Source organism: Alexandromys fortis, unplaced genomic scaffold, assembly GCF_014885135.2.
Source record: "Alexandromys fortis isolate MF-2015 unplaced genomic scaffold, M_Fortis_MF-2015_v1.1 scaffold_89, whole genome shotgun sequence".
NCBI lineage: Eukaryota > Metazoa > Chordata > Mammalia > Rodentia > Cricetidae > Alexandromys > Alexandromys fortis.
In genome coordinates, this window is record NW_026067973.1 from 1,845,777 (window position 1) to 1,866,437 (window position 20,661).

General features: G+C 42.1%; 1 protein-coding gene across 4 annotated transcripts in view; it reads left to right on the forward strand.

The window, feature by feature from the left end:
* Sik3 (SIK family kinase 3) overlaps positions 1-20,661 on the forward strand; it is a 215,166-nt gene that overhangs the window by 99,150 nt on the left and 95,355 nt on the right. For all 4 annotated transcript variants that reach the window (XM_050156356.1, XM_050156354.1, XM_050156353.1 and 1 more), the window contains exons 2-3: positions 12,295-12,411; positions 15,449-15,512. In XM_050156356.1, coding sequence (XP_050012313.1) covers positions 12,295-12,411; positions 15,449-15,512 — 181 coding nt within the window. The remainder of the gene's footprint in view (positions 1-12,294; positions 12,412-15,448; positions 15,513-20,661) is intronic.

Sequence of the window (20,661 nt, forward strand, 5' to 3'; positions counted from 1 at the left end):
TCCCTACTGACCAGCGTCCTTATGTCCCAACAGACAACAGGCACCTTGTTTATTTACAAATTAACTCCATTAATGAGATCAGTTAAGTTCTAGGCTGTGATTGGCTTATTTGAAGGCCCTTTACTTATGAGGGATTGCATTACTGTTTGTGGGTTAGGTTCACATTATCTTAAATGCACAGTGAGCACTGGCTACTTCTTCCAGGCTTAATCCTTTCAAGCAGGTGGTGTCTTACCAAGTTTTCCTTTGTCTTTTCCCTCACTGTCTTATTTTTTTTCTTCCTTTCTTTTATGATTACTATTATTAATTAATGTTTTTTCAAGATAGGGTTTCTCTTGATAGCATTGACTGTCCTGCAACTTACTCTGTCCTCGAACTCAAGAGACCCTGCCCTTGCCTCCTGAGTGCAGGGATTAAAGGCGTGCACTACCATCACCTGACATCATCATCATTATTATTATTATTTTGTTGGTTTGAAACAGGGTCCTACTACGGAGCTCTGGCTGACCTAGAATTTATTATGGAGACCAAGATAATCCTTAAGTCATTATGTAGCTGAGAATGACCATGAACTTAGGATCCTCTTGCCTCTCTCTACCTCCAAAGTGCAAGAGTTAAAGTTGTTCACCACCACCCCAGCTTGCACTTGTTTTTGACTTTGTTATGATGTCTGTCATTTTCCTTTAGCATGGAGAAACTAAATATGGGGCTGGAGAGATGACTCAGAGGGTAAGAGTACTGGTTGCTCTTCCAGAGGACCTGGGTTCAATTCTCAGCACCCAAATGACAACTCTCAACTATCTGTAACTCTAGTTCCAGGGGATCTGATGCCCTCTTCTGACCTCATCAGACACCAGGCTTGCATGTGGTGCACAGACATGCAGGCACAATACTTATACACATCAAATAATAAAATAAATAAAAAGTAATTATTAGGTATAATGTGAAATACAGTACAGACAAATTTCACTAGCACCTAAATATAAAACTGTCATGCAATGGAAACTTGTTCCAGACTGTGCATATGTACACACTCTTCCAGAAAGATACTTTTGAAGTTTTGCTGTGGAAACAGATTGAGAGTAAATGAGAAGACGTTTCCTTAGGTCCCCCTTCGGAGAGTAGTCCCTGTTCTTGGGAGTCTGTGCCCACAGAGGTCCTAGGCTAGGAGAGTATGGCAAGGTGAAGCTTTCTTAAGTTTTGTACCCAAAGCTAATAACTTTTTAAAATCCCGAGAAGAAATTGCTGATTTCATCATGGCCCTGGTATTTTGTTGCTATAGAGTGAAGGATGATATCAGAGGATTTGAAAGCCTGCCCTGGGATGTGTGTGACATGTGCCCTTTTTCTGGTTTCTTTTTCTTTGACAGCACAAGACACTTTTGAAACTGTCCATACCCTAAACTAGTGAATCCAGATCAGCACACACAACATCCATGTTTCCCCAGCCACATGCTTTGCTGAGCTTTCTGATCTGGGTTCCAGAGTTTATACAGAGCAAACTCTGACATCTGCCAAATTCTGTTGGGATGCAGAAGGGAGTGGAACAGTCTGGAATCTGGAAGTGCATGCTGCCTTTACGGTAAATTGCAGTTGGGAATTTGCTTGCATGTGGATTTTTCCTTCGTGTACCACTGTGATATTTAGCGGGCTAAGCTGGAAAGATCACTCTGCAGGAGATGGAGAACACTGAGTGGCCTGTTGTGTTGTTTCCTGCTAGTGCCAGCTAGTAGCCATAACCTCCATTTCCCCTGTGGGCTATGGGTTTGGCTGTTGACCTTTAGGAATATAGTGATTTCTATCCGTAACTTTCAGCATGCGGAAGAGATCATGGTTGATTGCATATAAAAACCTTCAGTAAGCCGGGCGGTGGTGGCGCATGCCTTTAGTCACCAGCACTCGGGAGGCAGAGGCAGGTGGGTCTCTGTGTAGTCCAGGCCAGCCTGGTCTACAGAGCTAGTTCCAAGATAGCCAAGATTACCCAAAGGAACCCCATCTTGAAAAACAAAAAACAAAAACAAAGAAAATCCTCTGGTAAAATAATTAGATTTTTTTCCCTCTATATCATCCTCCCTGAGTAGGAAACATGCTAACCCATAAGTTCAAGTTCAGTGGTTGGAACCTTAGAAATTAAGTATCTTTCCCTTTCTCATCTTGAAACAAACAAGACTTTCTTAGTTTGTTGACTGATTTTTAGGTCAGAAGTTGAGACACTGTTTTTGCTTGTCTGTAGCCAGTTAAGACCTTTAGCACAAGACACCCTTTTTTTCATATGGTAATGTGAGACCAGGGAATTAGACACAGACCTGACCTACTTTGGAAGAACTGGAGGACAAAGAAAACCGAAACTTGCTTCATATTTTGGTTGAAAAGCAGAGGTTTGGGAATTGGAAGACCAGAGTTTCCTGTGTCTTTCCTCTTCCAGGATCCCAACTAGTCTAGTCTAGTCTAGTCTAGTCTGCCCCTCCACACACTGGACGTTCCCCTGCATGTGCTGCTTGTAGATGAAGCTGCTGGGCGTGTGCTGATCTGGAACTCTTTGGCTGTTTTCCCAATGGCACTATGGCTTTGAAAAGAGGGTGAAAGAACATTTTAAAATGTTTTTATTGTTCATTATCCTTTTTTAATGTGTTCACTTGTATGAATAAGTCAACCTTTCTTTTTTCTAAGAAGCAGTTGGGACAGAAACATACATCATTCATTATACATATTAATGAACTGATTAGAATAGTAGTTACCTAGTTGACTGCTGTGGCTGCCTAGGAATTGTGATTCTCTTTTCCCCTTAGTTTAATTATTTATCTAATTATAATTTTATTATCAACAAGTTTTTTTGTTGTTGCTTTTTTGAGATCAGCATTCTCTGTGTCTGTCCTGGAACTTAATATGGATACCAGGCTTGAACTCAGAGAGATCTCCTTGCCTCTGCCTTATGAGTCACAGGTGTGATTAAAAGTGTGAGATAACCTTCTCCAGCTTTACTTGCCATTTTCAGTAGGGTATCTCTGGTAGTCCTGTTTGGCCTTGGACTTACTCAACTCTCTAGTGTGAGCCCCCGAGTAGTGGTGTTACAGACTGTACCATCACATTTTCTCCCTGGAATAATTAGTTGGCTGACTGACTTAGGAAGTACTCAGAATTGAATCCTTTTACTTATGAATGCTAGTCAAGTGCTCTACCCCCGAGCTTCTATTCCTTGAATATACCTCTCTTGACTATATCTCTAAACTTCAGAAATTGTAAGTTTCTCTGGCGATGTGTGAGTGTTTAACCTGCATGTGTTTACGCGTCCCGTGTGTGAGAGCATCTGATCCCCGAAATCTGGAGTTACAGATGATGTGAGAAGTTAAGTGGATCCTGGGAACAGAACCCACGTCCTCTGCAAAAGCTTTTAATCACTGAGCCATCTCTCAAGCCCCCTCCTACTTGGTTTCTGTGGGGTTACCTGTGCTCTGTCACTTCTCTAACCCAGTACCAACATAAATGCATATTATAGGTCTTCTTGGCAATGAAAATGAAGTAAGAGTCCTATTTGATTTAGAACTAGCATTGTCATAAAACATAAGGAAGGACTAATAGATGGTATAAGTGATTTTTTTTTGCTAAATTGTAGATGCTTTAATTTTTTACATCATTGTTATTAGCTATATTCAATATTTTACTTATCAGGCTGCAGTTTTGATAATTCTTTTTTAAAACATAGTTCTTTATTGATTCTTTGGAAATTTCACATCATGCGCCCCAATCCTGCTTACCTCTCAGTCCCTCCACATCTGCACCTCAGTGATAATTCTCTTTAAGTTAAGTCTTTGGTGCTTCTTTAGCAGCTGTCTGAGATTCTAGGCTTAGACTTTAGTGGAAGACCAGTTTTTGGGAGGTGTGTAGTCTGCTAAGGGAAAGCCTTCGATGCTAACTGCTGTATTACACATTCAGTTAATGTACCTGTTTGCACTGTGATGGGAGTCTAATTTATATAATAGTGTTACCACTTAGCAGGTTTCTTTGTGGAAGTGTTTTTTTCTTTTTATCTCTGTGTCCTTCCTTATCTTTATATATCAGAAAATTGAGAATTAATTAATTAATTAATGTTTCCTGGATTTTCCAGGAATTGACTTAGGTTACATAAATGGCACCATTCTCCGCATGAAATGCTAATATTTGTTTTGGGAATGAAGTTAACTTTACTTGAAAAACTTGATTATGAAAAATTGGGGGAATGCAAAATGTTCCCCCATAGCGGTATGCTTTTGCTGGAGTTCTAGAAGTTCATTGTCTGCTGGCCATGGTAGTATGCAGCTGTGAGAAGGAGAACTACCTAGAAAGTGGTTGTTTCCTGCTCATCATGGGCTCAAGAAGGCTGGCTTTTCAGCTTTCGGCTTCACAGGACCAGCCCAGTCTCACAGCCATCTAGATGGGGGGAGCGTCTGGTTAGACAGTGTTCTACTGTAACATCTACATGTGCATGCTGTGAGACCTTCAGAAATGAGGAGGGTAATTGGGAAATACCTATCAAAAAAAAAGAACGAATTTAAAAGTTTTCAAACTTTTTGTGTTTCCTTGGTCCACTGAGGCTTGTGTCCTTGTATTCAGGCTGTGATCTTAGGTCTTGGGGTATATTAATTAATATATTGAGAGGGTTTAACATGTGAGCCACTGTTTGGTTCTCCAAGAGGAGCCTTGCTGTTGTATGGTTGCCAGGATAGCTGTCCTGTATGGCAAATCACCACAGGGTAGATTTGAGAAAATTAAGTCATGGTGGTTGGGTTTACGCAGCTTTCAGCTAGACTTTAAGAAACCTGCGTTCCAGGTCCTGTATCTTACCTCCTGAACGGTGTCAGGGCTCTTTGACTAATGCCATCCATGGGAAGAGCATGCCCTTCTGTGTTATTTTTACCTGTGAGTTGGCACTCCAGGAAGAGTAGCATGTATTTCATTAAGAAGATTTACCTTGAACTTAATTCAGCTTTCTGCCTCCTCCCAACCTCATTTCAGAGCACACCGCCAAGTTCTCCACATGTTTAATCTTTCTTCTTTGGGGCTAAAGTTGAATCTCTTAGCTCATTTTCCCACTGTGACATTAAATTCTTCTTTGGCCTGAAAGAGTCTTGTTTTTCTTTCATTTTGGAGTCTCCTTAACACAGGCTCTTTTCCTCCTGCTCCTCTCGTGCACACTGGGCTTGGGCTGCCACTTGGAGCTGATAGGACTTTCTTGTCACCTCATCTCACTTTTACCCTCCCTCTACTTCCCCATCCTTAACCTTTGCAAAGATCTCTTGGAGAGGGGTCCAGACTCAGTGGTAGAGCCCTTGCCTTGCAGGCAGGAGGCCCTGGGCTCTATCTAAGTACCTTCTGTTTGCCTTCCACTCTTTAGTCCCCTTCCCCCTTCTCTACGTTAGGGCTACACCAATGAACCACGTCAGCCAGGACATCTGTGCCAGCGGCGCCTGAGCCCTTGAATTGAGCCTTTGGTGCCTGCCAGCCTAAACATCTCCCTTCAAGACTCTCGCTGCTTGTTAATCTAAAGTAAATACCAGAAGATGGAAAATTGGATTCTGATACTTACCTGTCCTTCATTTTTATTGTCAACTCCATCTTTTCTTCTACTCATTTCTTTTTAAAAGTATCTTTTTGTCCAGACCATGTAAATGGTAAGCCCACAGACCACGGGTTATTTTATATTTACACACTATGAGCATACAGCACATTGTTGGTACTTTGTAAATACTGGTTAACCACAGTAATACTTGTGTCAGTGTGTCTGAGCGAGTCACCTGTAATAGTGAGGATAATTGTAGGGCTTCTGCCTTCTGAAATGGTAAATGGTAACCACATGGAAAAGATTGGATCTGAATAATCATTTTCTTTTTATCTTTGAAGGTTTCCCTTCGCTGTTGTGAATAATCACCAAAATTTTTCCTTTGTTTCAGATGCCACTTATTAATTATGCCTAAACTACTACATTCCAGCTTATGAATGCTTCCAAAAATAAGTTTCATGGTATATTTGACCACTTTGAATAAATTTCCTATTCATTATCCTGCAGAAATTCTAAATGAATGTACTGTTTTGGATTTACCATTCAGGAAAGTCCAGTAAAGTATAGAAGAATGGAAAACTCCACTGTGTACCTCTAAATGCTATATGTTTTAGAGAACAGCTAACCCCATCCTTTATAGTTCTTTGAAAGTTGCCTTCTCCTTGTGGGCCATGTTGAATCTTCCCGTGCGGAACTGGCTCATACTCTCGCACCCTCACTATTAAGCTTGCCAGCTGCACATTTTCCAAGAAGCGGCTGTGACGGGTGCGTAAATGACAGAAGAGTCATTTCTGTTCATATGTTCAGCTTTCCCTTACCGCACTTCTTGGATTGTCTATTTGTATAAAACTAAAATATGGACTTGAGTTAAGAAGTTGGTTTGAGTAGAGGTTAGGCTTGTCCCAGGAATGTGGCAAGCCTATATCCTGACTCTGGTCATGTGACACAGCAATAATCATGGCCACTCAGGGCCTGCCAGGTTTGCCTTAAGACTTCAGCTTGTGAAGTTTCTGGTTTCTTTAAGTTGTTTCCCCAGTGGTCACTCCATTTTGTAGTTGGGTTGAAGAGAAATCTTTATTTCTTCTTCATCAAGGCTGATTAGAAAGGTTTTACAATTCCTTTTCTAGGCCGGTAGTCCCAAATTGTATCTATAAAGAATTAAGCCCTACCCGGGGAAAAAGTGACTAGTTTTCCCGTTTCCCCAAAGATGGATTTGTTCCAGATGTGCAGAGGAGCGACGAATCCGCTGCATCTGATGATGCCGTAGTGTTAGTTCTCGGCTGACCTGGGGCTGGCAGGGCTTCCAAGACGCTGTCCTTGGGGCCCCAGGAAAAAAAAAAATGTCTTCATAAAAATCCCTTCTTTTCATTTTTCAGTCTTATCCTACACAATTATAAAACAAAGATTTCCAGAGAATACTGGCCTGTGACTCATTGTTTGTGCTCATGGTTAAGGGAATATGTGTTATACATGCATCTTTTAAATGTTGGTTTTAATCTCTGTTTTTAATTTGATTTCTAAGTGCATAGGCACAGTATATTACGTAATAACAAAGCTTCTTTGAAGTTTGGCGATAATTTTTTTTTTTTCCTTTTGGCAATAATACTATGCCTGTCTCATTTGGTGAGAGGGTCTCACTATGTAGCCCTGGCTGGCCTAGAACTCATTATGTAGAGCATGCTGGGCTCAGACTTGCAATGATCCTTCTGTCTCTGCTTCCTTAGTGCTGGGATTATAGATGTACACCACTGCGCCTGGCTTCCCTCAGTGATTTAAGTCCTGACACCTGAAAGCTTGAGAGCTACTGTTTTAGGGTACTCCTCCATTCTCTCTGGAAACCCTTAGAATGGCCGCCAAGGAACGTGCACAGTGCATCACAGCCAGACACTCAGCAGACATTTTCTCAGTAGGGTTCAAATGAGCCGATAGGATCCAAATCTAGAAACCCCCCAAAGCAGCGTTTGAACACACTGCCTTGGACCTTGGGCCAACTTTCTGTGACATGCATAGTGGAATCTCTTGGAAATCGTTTTAGTAGAATGTCTCCTATAGATTAGTTAGCATTTTATATCATCTAGATATAGTGTATCCATTAGAATGGGGAGTGTACAGTAGATTTAAATTGTTCTTCTCCCGTCCTTTCTTGTGATATAGGAAATTGCACCAGGGCCTTGTTTTTGTCACACAAATCTTCTGCCATTGGGTTGCATTCCCAGACCTCCTTATAATTTTTATTTTGAGAAAGAGCCTCACTAATTTGTATTTTATTTTATACTTTTTTTTTTTTTTTTGAGAAAGGGCCCATGGAATTGTGATCCTCCTGGCTCAGTCTCCCAAGTAGCCAGAATTGCATGCCTATGGTGTACCAAGCTTGGCAATGGTCACATTTCTAAAAAGTTAAAAGAATCAAGTAAATTTGAGTTGTATGTTCTATTTAACTTAATATCTAAAGTCTTATTGTCACATGTAATACATTGGTGAGTTTCTAGTCCTTTGGTAATGATAATGTGATAAATGGTATATATTTTGTATCTCCACTCTATGCACTGGCTACACTCAAATGATGAGTAGCCACATGTGGCTGGTGGCTTCTGTTCAGGGCTAAACAGAGCTAGACCATTCAGTAATTCTAGAGCTGAGTTGAGAACTAACTAGAGTAGATAAGATTTGTCCTAAAAACAGACAAAAGAATTTGCTTCCATGTTAACACGAAAACATGGGTCCACTAAGAAAATTCTCATTGGCAGAAGTTCACCTCCCTGAGTTTTAAGACACTAAAATAAGAGAAACAGCTTTTTCCCTTAAAAAAAAAAAATCCCCCTCTCTAGAGCATGGGTGCTCCTCTTAGAAGCATCCCTGCCCCCACCCCCAGCTATGCCTGCATCTGCAGACTGGTCTAAGGGACAACGCTTTCTCTTTATGGAGGAAGTTTTGAGTTTTCCTCCGACATGATGTCTTTTAAAGCTGTATCTTTGTCATAGCGATTCACTGAAACCCCCACCAGGGGTTTTTGCTGGGGAATGTGATGGGGAAAGGTGGTTGGTTTTGAGTTTAGCTCTGAAACTCATTGGTTTGCATTCTGCCACCATATCTTCCCTCAGACTGTGCAGTCCAAATATGCAAGAGAATGAATTGCTCTGGGGCAAGAAACCACTAGGTTCTCCCCCCTCTTCATTCTGTATGCACATTACTGTGTTGCAAAACTGAGGTAAGAGTTAAGGCGGCTGTGGTTTCAGAAGTGAGAACAAGGAGGTAATGGCTCCCCCTCTAGAGTGCATACGAAAGCTCTGACTTGGGCATGAGCTGAATTTAATTTTTTTTCTTACCAGATGCCAATTTAAAAAGAATTCGTTGAAGGGAAATATGTTGCAGAAGGAAAAAATTCACAATCTGTATCTACTTAGCAACATATTTGATGTGATGCCATGTTTAATTAATATTAGAGCGTCAATCCACAAAGTCATATTCTCTGCAAGAGAAGAGGGTTCTGTGTAGGACAGGCCGACCTAGGGAAGACACAGATTGTGCACTGTGTCAGCGTTCCTTCACGTTAATAGTTTTCACGTGCACATGTGAGCGTATGACTTACAGACATCCGGCTCCAGTCTCGAAAATCATACTTTGAGCTTTTGGAGAGATCGCTCAGCAGTTAAGAGCACTGACTGCTCTTTCAATTCCCAAGGTTTTCAGGACTCAGGTCCAATTCCCAGCGCCTACAGAGCAGCTCACAGCCATCTGTAACTGTCATCACGAGGATCCAACTCCCTCTTTCGGTGTCGAGAGCATCGGCTTGCACATGGTGCACAGACATACATCCAGACCAAACACCCTTGTATGTGTATACAGACACACAATATACTCTTTGGAAATTCGTCTAGTTACCTGCAGCTTTACTTTTGTTATAGACACAATAAAGCAGTTCATGTGTACGTTAAGCTAAATTATGTAGCCTCCAATAGTCTGTAGCTGTGAGAAATCCTTGTTCATTAAACTGTTTGGGTGTCTCAAAACAACCCTGCTTGCACGCCAGCCCCTGCTCTCTGACTTCACGCCCTTCTGTTGTTCCTCCTCCAGCTCTTTAGAACCCCTCCTTTTCCCGCTTACAGTTAGGGCTGTTCTTGTGGCTCAGGAACATGTTGGGACCAGCAGGTTTGCGATTGTCCAGCAGTTCTTGAGTGCTCCAGGGCTGGTGCTCCTTAGTAAGGAGGATCAGGAGAGCCAGGCCTGCTGTAAAGTGCACAGTGCTCTCTGAGGCACAGCCCTCAGATTAGGCCTTGCTGTGTCTTCCATCCTGTGGTTCAGAGTGACTTTCCTGAATGGAATTCATTTTTCCCCCAGCTCTGTTCCTTTTATATTCTTTCCACATCATCTGGCAGCAGGTCAGGCGGCTCTGAATATTGCCCACAGATTGTTAGCTAGTTTACTTTTGGCCCCTGGCTTGTCCTTTGACGGAGGAATTGATGTTTTAGATTCAGAGTTATGTTGCTTAGTGAAGCCAGTCTAATCCATGACTTGGAATGCTCAAACTTTAATAGGGCTAGATTCCAGAAATTTTGAAATAACCTCACTACCTATATACAGTAGATCCTCTTTAACTCCACCCTCCCCCCATCTGTAGGTGATAGGTTTCAAGACACAGAGGGGGCGCCTGGAGCCTTCTTCCTTACTAATAAAATAGTGTAGGAAATTTATGTAACTATATTCTTTATCTTGAAATCTGATTGTACTGTAGGTCTTAGCTATAGTATTTTTTTTTTTTTTTTTGAGACAGGGTTTCTCTATAGCTTTGGAGCCTGTCCTGAAACTAGCTTTTGTAGACCAGGCTGGCCTCACTCTCCCAGTCCTCTAGCCTGAGCAGGATTATAGGCATGTACCATCATGCCAGGTTCTTTCTAATTATGGCGAGAAAGTGAAGGAAGTACCTTCCAACTGCCTTTTGTTATGTCAGAACTGCTGGATTGCTAGCATTGCTGCTCTTGTATTTTGGGGCACTTGGATCAGTAAAACAAGGGCTGTCTGAGCCTGAGCAGAGCGCTGCTGCAGCAGCCAATCTGATAACGGAGTTGGTGACAGGGTAATGGGAGGGTAGCAGTACAGCATATGTGCTGCGTAGAGAGATGATTTATGCCCCCGGCAGGACAGAGCTGGTTGTACATAACTCCTCAAGCTTGGTAGTGTTGTGTGGTTTAAAACCTATGCATTGCTTATTTCTGTACTTTTCTGTTTACTATTTCGAGATTGTGGTTAGTTGGTACCTGAAGCTAGAGAGCATGAAACTGGGGTTAGGTTGGTTGGTGCCAGTCTCGTCTGTGTCTGTCATGCATCAGGCACTCTTACGCAGGTTGTGTGCATGACCTTAGTTAATAGAGGCCCTTCAGAGAAGTTCCTGCCCCTGTGCCCACATTTTACAAAGCCAGAGCTACAAGAACTAAATTAACTTGCTCAATGTTCCCAACTTTTTAATTCGAGCAACTTGGCTTCTTTTTGTTCTTGCTTGTGATCCTATATCCAGTGCTGGGCAAAGCTTCACCTTTTGGTGTTTCGTGGAGTCTTTGTCTCACTTGATTCCCTGAGGAGCAGAGAGAGTTTGACACTGTGAAGGTGTTCTCTAAAAGAGGTACTGTTTGTCATGATACTGTTTGGGGAGCTGTCCCAAGAGATCTGCTCTGCCAGGGGCAGATCCTGGGCCAGCTGGTGGAGTTATACCTGTGATTTGGCAAGTAACCAGTAGACATGCCTGCCAGTGGCCAAAAGTCGTACTTCTCAGGAATTCAAGTTGAAAAGAGCTGCCAGGATTATGAGTGATTCTGTTCCTCCATGTTAAAGACCCCATCACCACCTCCTACATTGTATGTAGAGTGCGATGTAGAAAGACCTCTCAAAAACATTGAGAAAAATTTAGTGGATTGAAACAAAGTGTGCCCTCTCTCATTCCACCTTAAAATGTCTATGCTGTGTCACATGGTGAGTCACTCATATCAGGGGCTGATGTAAAGGATTGCCTTTGAGACCAGCCTTGGCTACATTGCAAGGCTGTCTCAAGAAACTATGTGTTGCCAGGTATCTTCAGAATAATGGGTCAGATAGAAAAAGGGGTTGTACTGGGGTGTTTTGGGATTATAGATCTTCAGCCCCATATGGTGTCAATGTTAAGGATTTCTCTCCAAAGGCAGGCCACACGGACCCGCCACACACTTGTTAACAACTAAATGTTGGGCTCACTGCTTACTCTCTGTGCTTTAGTTTCCATATTAATAAAAGAAGGTTCACAGTCATGTGAGTGTCGCGAGGCTTAGGGGCCTTGTACATGTAAGGCAGTACAAGCTATGACTGGCAGGTACAGCTGCCACCACCTGTACCCTGTTTGGCCTCCTCCTGGTGGCCCTTTACCGACATCTCAGACCTGTCACACATGCTTTGTCTTCATAAGAAGGCCCGCCCTCTGCTCATGGAAGTGTGATTTGAGCCAGCCGTGGCCATATTTCTGCAGTAATAAGTGTTCTGTCCTGGGCATTTACTGTGTAGGCTATTTCAGAATTGCAGAAGACACATCAGTTCTTGGAGTCTTTGGATAAACTTGCTTGGAATCCATATCCTGTCTTCTAAAAAGAATTAGCCCATTTTCTTCCTTGACATCCTACAAACACATTGCTAGCAGTTTGTGTTTTATTATTTATTTAATGGCTTAAAGTGGATTTAGTTTTTTTGAATAAACTCCTTTTAATAACACAGCCATACATTTTCTTCCTCTGTTGCCAGGTTGCTATTAAAATCATAGATAAGACCCAGCTGGATGAAGAAAACTTGAAGAAGATTTTCCGGGAAGTTCAGATCATGAAGATGCTTTGCCATCCCCATATCATCAGGCTCTACCAGGTAGGAGGCCCGCAGCCACAGAGCCAGGACAGCCTGCTGGTCCAGGGCTGCTGTTGAGAAGATGTGGGTGCAGAGAATGTTTGTATGGTCATCTTAGCATCGCCCAACCCTTTTTTCCTAGCCTCGTTGTTCCCCTGGCTGTTTCCTGGGGAGCTCCTCCTGTCCCCTTGCAGGACCTTTGCGTCTGTGCTTTGATTCTCCCCAAGCATTACACAGAATGAGACTAAGGCTGAAATATTTCCTTGTTTGTATCAGAGTTCCTCAAGCAGCATGGAAACTCAAAGGGAACAGAGAACACGTTATCTCCTCATGTGATTATTCAAATGCCAGCTTAAAATTAGAAATTATGGTGTTGAAGGAATGACTTCTTGTCTTAATCAAAACCCGTCTTCTTCCCTTTTCTAGAAAGTACTGGGCTTAGTTCTCCAAGCCATCCTTAATTGTTTTTGATAATCTGGAGGTAAATACCTTGTCATGGAAGAACTTTCTGTTGCAGTTTTCTTATCTTCCTAAGAAACAAGCCTGCCTTGTGCCATCGTCAAAATGACTTGCTCGCCTTACGGCAAAAGCATTGAATCAATTGGATGGAATTTCAGACCGATGAGAAAAGGAGGACTTTGCCTTAGCGAAGAGATATTTTGGGGAGAGGGTGGGGTGTCTCAGATTGCAGTGCATTGTGTGCATTCAGTCAGCCCTGCTCACAGCTCTGCAGCTGAGCAGTCATCTCCAGAGCTGAGGGAAGTGGCCACCCACTCTCTGTGTGCATTGCTGTGAGTCTGCAGTAGATGCTTCCTGACTCAGGCGTGTGTAAGGCTGGAGAAGCACACTGCCGGCACAATGGGCAGACTTGCATAGCCTGCTGATTTTTATGGAAAAGAAAACAAAGTGAGGCATGTGTGGTTAAGCCAGCAGCTGTAGGCCTCCTCTCTGGCATCAGCTGCTCTCATGATGAAATGAGTTCAGTTGTCAGACCTGTTGAAATGTATCTTAGTAAACGATGTTGGGCAACAGCTACCTTCCGTAAGAAGCAACTTAAAGACCTCCATGATGCTGTGACTTGCATAGTGAGTGGTCGGAGTCCTACCCTTGGCTCCCTACCTGTCTTGATGGAGTAAATTTTAGTGTTTTCCCCCTTTGTTTATTTTGTTTTGCTTGTTTTGTAACACAGCCTTATTCTGTAGCCCAAGCTAGTCTCTAACTCACATCTGCAGAGTGAGCAAATGTGTATAACTTACTGGAGACACAGTTTTGAATTCCTGAGAAGTTAATAGTAAAAGATTTGTACCTAATGAGAGTTAAGAAAAGGGAGGAATATAAAGAAAATACATAATACTATAGATGGAGTTTTCTTGTCTAGCAGCCACTCTCAAACACACCGAGACTTATATAAATTATAAATGCTCAGCCAATAGCTCAGACTTATTACTAATTAGCTCTTACAACTTAATCCATTTCTTTTAATCTCTGTGCTGCTCCAAGACTTGTAGCTTTTACCCTATCCCTAACTTCTTCTGTGCCTTTGACTCCTCTGACTCCAGACACTTCTTCCTCCCATCATTTTCAGTTTGGCTTTCCTGCCTAACTTTATCCTGTTCAGCTATTAACCAGTCAGCTTGTTTATTAAACCAATCAAAGCGACATAAATTCACACAGTATACAGAAGTATTATTCCACAGCACAGTACAATACTTTTTTTTCCTGAATACCTGCAATATATTTAATATAGGACTTTTTTTGTCATGTAAGTGAATTACAGAGACAGGTCTCATAAAGAATGGGTTAATACCACCAGTTTTAAAGACTTTTGTAAAAGGACACAGGCTGTTTTACTGGAAAATGAACTTATTATGTATTCATTTATATAATGGAGTTTTATAAAGCTATTGAAAAGAAGAGATAGACCCAGGCTTGGCATCACGTGTCTGTAGTCACAGTACTTGGGAGGCTAAGGTAGGAGGGTCACAAGTTCAAGGCCAGGCTGCACCCTGCAGTAAGTTCTAGGCTAGGCTGATTGGTATAGTAAGGCCCACTCTCAAAAAACCCCCCCACCAACCAACCAACAAATGACAAATATACACCCACAAAGATATGTGTGTCTGTTCCATCACTATACATATGTCATGTTAATGTGTACAGATAAAAAAGCCACCAGCAATCAGTATAATTAATAAACTACAATATAATTAAGGTGTAGGTCTGTTGTGTAACCTATGGTACATTAGTATGGCCAAAGTGAGGAACTAAATTTATTTTAATTTTAGTTAATTTTAACGTAGAAACTGAAGCACTCTAAAAAATTTTAAAGATTATTGAAACGATAATGTTTGTGGACATATTGGTGTAAACTATGAAAGTTACTTCCTGCTTTTCTTTTAGATTGTGGCCAATTAGATCCACTTGGTGGCCACAGCTCACTTGTGTTCATCTGACATCCTTAGGAGAGTTGCCCAGTGCTGAGTGCCTTGGAAGAGTGAGGTGAAGACAGGAGTTAGAAACTCCAGGCTTTCTGTTTATGCCCTGGGTGCTTAAAATGTTTACACTGATCCTGGCAAAGAGGAAAATAACACTATGTATTTTTAAAAAGTAGCAAAATAGAGACTGGACAAAGCATAAGTGAATGGGTTCATTATTGAAAGGTTTGGCATTTTTATGGGATCCCCCTACTTTGAATAAATGGTCCATGGAAAGGAAAGTTGACATTTCCATTTAAAATTCAAGCCCTGTGTGTTTTCTGGGCCGTCCTTAATGAGTCCCAGTGTTTTCCCTAAGGCTCTTGTCCTGGCTTGGGGGAGGGGAAGGAGCTCTTGAGCTGCAAGTGATGGTGAAATTGAACTTTTTTCAGTTCTTAACAGCTTCAGCTTATGGATCAGTGACCTGGGGACCGAGAGGACTATGATTCTGAGGCAGTAAATGTCTCCTGAGATCCCTTGGTCACAATAGCGCCTGTGCCCTCCCCACTGTGCAGTCCCCTGTAAAGCACTGGTTCTCTTCCTGGAGCCTGTCACCTGTGTCACTGTCACTTTCCTCCTTTGTACAGGTCATGGAGACAGAGCGGATGATTTATCTGGTGACAGAATATGCTAGCGGAGGGGAGATATTTGGTAAGTACATTCATTGCATCCTTTAAACAACTCTTGAGCACACTCTGCAAACCTAAAACAGCTGTCCTGTGCCTCTGTCACTTGCTCAGCTGCCCCTTGATGCTGCCCGTCAGCACGTCACCATAATTTCAGTGTGTTTTTAGTCAGCCAGTTAAATCTCTCCACTGATTTGTTTCTTTAGGGAACAGTTGAGAGAAAAGATCTCAAAACCAAACATTCCTGCTGATCATGTGACTGAGGGTCGTTCCTGTTGCCATGCTGTAGCTGAGGTTGCCAAGGGTGGTGAGACCCCACAGGTGTGGGGGCCCCTGGTGTGAGGAAGCACCCTGCATTCCTAAGCCTTGTTTAAATATAACCTTGAAACCTGTCCCTTGCTGTGTGTACACAGTTCCAATGGTTCTGATCACTTGGTGGGTTTGCTTCTTGTAACTTCTGTTTCTTGTTACACTTGACCTTAAAGGGATTTTGTTCTGGGCAAATCTAGCTTGGAATTGGTAAAAACTGAAGAAAGAATTCTTTGTGGTTACAGTGATAAACACTGACAAATAGAGGTGAAGGGCAAACTTCCAAACTTAAATTCTTATATCCTTTATAAGAACCAATACTAATTTAAAATTCATTTAAATGTATAGTATTACTTTTAAAATAGGCATTCTTATTAATTAGAGACTATATGGTGTATTTGTGTGTGCATGTTCAGATACAAATAGTAAACTTAACACAGTTTTAGCATATGTATGCATATGCTAAACTTAATTCAGCAAACTAAGCATTTGAAGGATAGGCCAGAAATGGTGGTACAAATCTTTACTTTCAGCACTCTGAATGCAAAGATGGGGGTTATAGACTCTTTGTGGGAATGCAGCTCAATGCGTGAGCAAGCAGAATACGCTTCTGGTATTTTTAAACGGAAGTATCATGTAATTATCGTTACAACATACCATATAATTATATGAGTAAATATATTATTAATTGACACTATTAATATTAGTGTGTGTTTGTAGGTGTATGCATGCCACGGCACGTGTGTGGAGGTCAGAGTACAGCTTGTAGTAGTTCCTTCTTGCCTTCTGCCTGGTTTTGTGGCAGAGTCTCTTCTCTACTACTTTCCTATCTCCCAGGCTGGCTGTCCCGTAAGCTTCTGGTCATTCTCTGGTCTCTGCCTCCCACCTCAGTGTTACAGACACCACAGCACCCCGCTTGTTGCACTGCTCAGGGGTCTGAACTCTGTTCATCAGGCTGTCAAGGCAAGCTCTTACCCACCAAGTCACCTCGGTGCTATTAGTAGACTTTTAAATGATCCATTTAAGAAGAAAATAATATATTACCCAGAGAGATGACTGAATCCTCACACGGACTTGTGCTGGAGCTCTGTGACACAACAGCTTGCCTAGCCTGTGCCAAGGCCTAGGTTTGATTACTAGAGCTACAAACCCAAACCAGACAAACAAAGAGACTGAACAAGGGTAAAGTGTCTCCCGACTCTGATTTTCTAAGTTTCAGTGTAAAGATGAGTGAAGAGGCCTTTAGTGGAGAAGTGGGTTGTTGAGGCCTGGAAGTTTGCTTTAGTGACAACATGTTTGCCTGGCTTGTGTGAGACCCTGAATTCCATCTCAGCATAGGTGAAGATGGGGGCTGGTGGTAATGGTGGTGTAGGGGCTGCTGCTTATTTGCTTGTCTGCTTGAGGCAAGGTACCAAATGATTCTTGGACTCAGCCCCAAGGTCACCAAAGAATGAGGTCTTCAGTTGTGAAGATGAAATTGGGACTAATGGTACGGCATAATTTTAAGTCCTGCATGTAAGTCCCTAGGTTTGACCTCCAGAACTGGGAGGTGGGGACGAATGTAATGAGTCGGCATGGTGAGAGCCCTGGCATGTGCTCTCTTTTACCTTATGGCAAAGACCACATGGGAGTTGACTTGTGGCATGAATTCGTATAGAATTCTCATCTACTGCCAATGAAACTGATGAGAAATATTTTTAAAAGTTCACAGTATCCAATGGACAAGCAGGAAATGAAGAAACGTTTATCCAAAAACATCTTTGAAAATTCAGTAAGAAACAAGAGTTTGATGCATACACACAGACTCCGTGAAGTGGAGATAGATTCCATTCTAGACATCCAGCCAGGTCTGAGTCTAGACAGATAGCTGTCTTCCCAGGAAGGGATAGATCCCAGTCTAGATGTTCAGTCGGGTCTTAGTCTAGACAGATGGCTGTCTTTCCAGGAAGAGATAGATTCCATTCTAGACATCTAGCCGGGTCTTAGAATGGACAGATGGCTGTCTTTTCAGGAAGAGATAGATTCCAGTCTAGACGTCTAGCCGGGTCTTAGTCTGGACAGATGGCTGTCTTCCCAGGAGGATCAGAGCATTAGCATTTGTCACCTTTTCTGTTACCCATTGCGGAAGCTGTGTCCTGAAGTGTGCAGTTGAAGTAGGGGCTCCCATGTCCAGAAAAGCACATTACTCCTTTGGGTCCTAAGACTTGTTCTCTTCCAGGTGAGTCAAGCTGAGATTCCATCAGGCTGCCTCCCATTTTCCTTTTATAGAATTTGCAGCACCCAGAGTGTGATTGAGAAGTTTGTCATTGACCCCCATATCTAGCGTGTAATGGCTGGTTTTGTGAGTCAACTTGACACAAGCTAGAGTCATCAGAGGAAGGAGCCTCAGCTGAGGAAATGACTCCATGAGATCCACTGTAAGACATTTTCTCAGTTAATGATCAGTGGGTCTGGACAGGGATGTTTTCAATAAGAAAGCAGGCTGAATGAGCTATGGGAAGCTATTACCCCTCCATGGCCTCTGCATCAGCTCCTGCCTCCAGGACCCTACCCTGTTTGAGTTCCTGTCTTGACTTCCTTCAGTGATGTACAGTAAGCCAAATAAACTCCTTCCTCCCCAACTTGCTTTTTTTTTTGTTTTGTTTTGTTTTGTTTTTCGCGACAGGGTTTCTCTGTGGTTTTGGAGCCTGTCCTGGAACTAGCTCTTGTAGACCAGGCTGATCTCGAACTCACAGAGATCCGCCTGCTTCTGCCTCCCAAGTGCTGGGATTAAAGGCTTCCCAACTTGCTTTTTGGTCATGGTGTCTTCCTTGTGGGAATAGAAACCCTAACTAAGTCATAGCTCAAGTCACTAACTCAGAGGTTTCCCTGGGGAAGAAAACCAGACCATAATGCAGATAGATCCCAAAGCCTTCTCAAAGGACCTGCCTTCATTCGAGTGAGAGAGGTGTTCAAGTGTTAGTGACAACAGGGGCTGTTCTAAGAGGCACCTGAGAGGAGATTCATGACTTGGCCTCAGCTATCAGCATGGTGGGCACAGAAGAGCCTCACAGAACAAGACATCACGAAAGAGCTTTCCTGCTGGGTGGTGGTGGCGCACACCTTTAATCCTAGCACGTGGGAGGCAGAGGCAGGCAGATCTCTATGAAATCAAGGCCAGCCTGGTCTACAAGAACAAGTTCCAGGACTGGCTCCATAGCTACAGAGAAACCCTGTCTTGAAAAAAGAAAAAAAAAAAAAAAGAGCTTTCTTAAGTCAGGAGTTGGGGGGTTTTGTTGTTGTTTTGTGTGTGTGTGGTTTTTTTTTTTTTAAAAAGGACTGATCAGAAAGTTTTCCTTCAAAGCCAGAATTTGATTGTATTGTTTATAGAGCAACTCATGCTCCAGAACATTGTTTAAAACAATAAAGCATCAGCTAAGAATTAACAGAGTTTAACAGCTGGGGGTGGTTAAGAAAAGAGTTGAAGAGAACTCAGTCCAAACCATTGAGATTCCAGATACACTTTAGCTGCTTCTCCCAGAAGAGATGACCCAAATCTGAAGAGAATGAAGGAGTCAACTCCAGGTGGTAGAAAGGAAGAAAGAGCAGTTAACAAGCCTGAATGGGAGGTGCTACAATATGTCATCTAGAATGCCACTCTTCAACCAAAACAACAAAGATGAAGAAACCCAAAAGCATGCACAATCATTGGACAAAATGCAGACCACTGAAAATGGCTGTTAGACTGATCACATGTTAGATTTACCAAAAGAAAAACTTTTAGAGAAACATTGTAAAGATCTCCATAGAAACAGAGGACTTCACAATTGAAGTAGCAATGGTAAATGAAGGTATAATGTCACTTCAGATAGAGAATACCAAAAGGAGACATTATTTTAAAAAGACACAAAAATTATGGGGCTGGGAAATAAATAAACCATTAGAAAGGTTCAACAACAGATTTAAACTGGCAGAAAGAAGAAACAGATTGAAGGAGAGGTCAGTAAGATTGTCCACATTGAAGCACAGAGATGAGAAGGATGAACTAAAGCAGTCCCAGGAGTTGAAGACAGTAAGGAACTTTCTGTGTGCAGTGGGAGGAGACAGTAGGGAGCTTCCTGTGTGCACAGTGGGAGTATCAGGAGGGCATAGAGGACAGAGGTGGAAACTGTAAGAAAAGATGGTTGTGAACCTAGCAGAAGTTTCAAAAACAGTAGCCCACTGTTGCTGGAGGCTGCTTGTTTGTTCCTGGCTGCCCAGACTTGAAATAACCATACAGAAATTGTATTAATTAAATCACTGCTTGGCCTATTAGCTCTAGCTTCTTATTGGCTAGCTCTTACATCTTAAATTAATCCATTTCTATTAATCTGTGTATCATCATATGGCTGTGGCTTACCAGCAAGGTTCTGGCTTGACTGTCCTTGGCTGCGGCTACATGGCATCTCTTGACTCTGCCTTCTTTCTCCCAGCATTCAGTTTTCCCTGCCTAGCTCTGTTCTGCTAAACCATTGACTAAAAGCAAAACTTCTTTATTCATTAACCAATAAAAGTAACACATATACAGAAGGACTTCCCACACCATTTCCCTTTTTCTATTTAAATAAAAAGGTAAGTTTTAACTTTAGCATAGTAAAATTACATATAACAAGACAGGTAACAAGCAAAGATTTACAGTTATAGTATATCTACTTTATCTTTTATCATAACTAAAGAAAACTATAATTATAACTCTTTATTCTTCAACTCTGTCAAAGACTCCAGAATGATATATTACCTAAGTTAACAGAAAGTGCATTGTAAGCAACTTCCAAAACTCTTGAATTGACAGAGACATTTTGCTGCTTAGACAGTCACCCAAAGTTCTTCTGTACCATTGGGACATC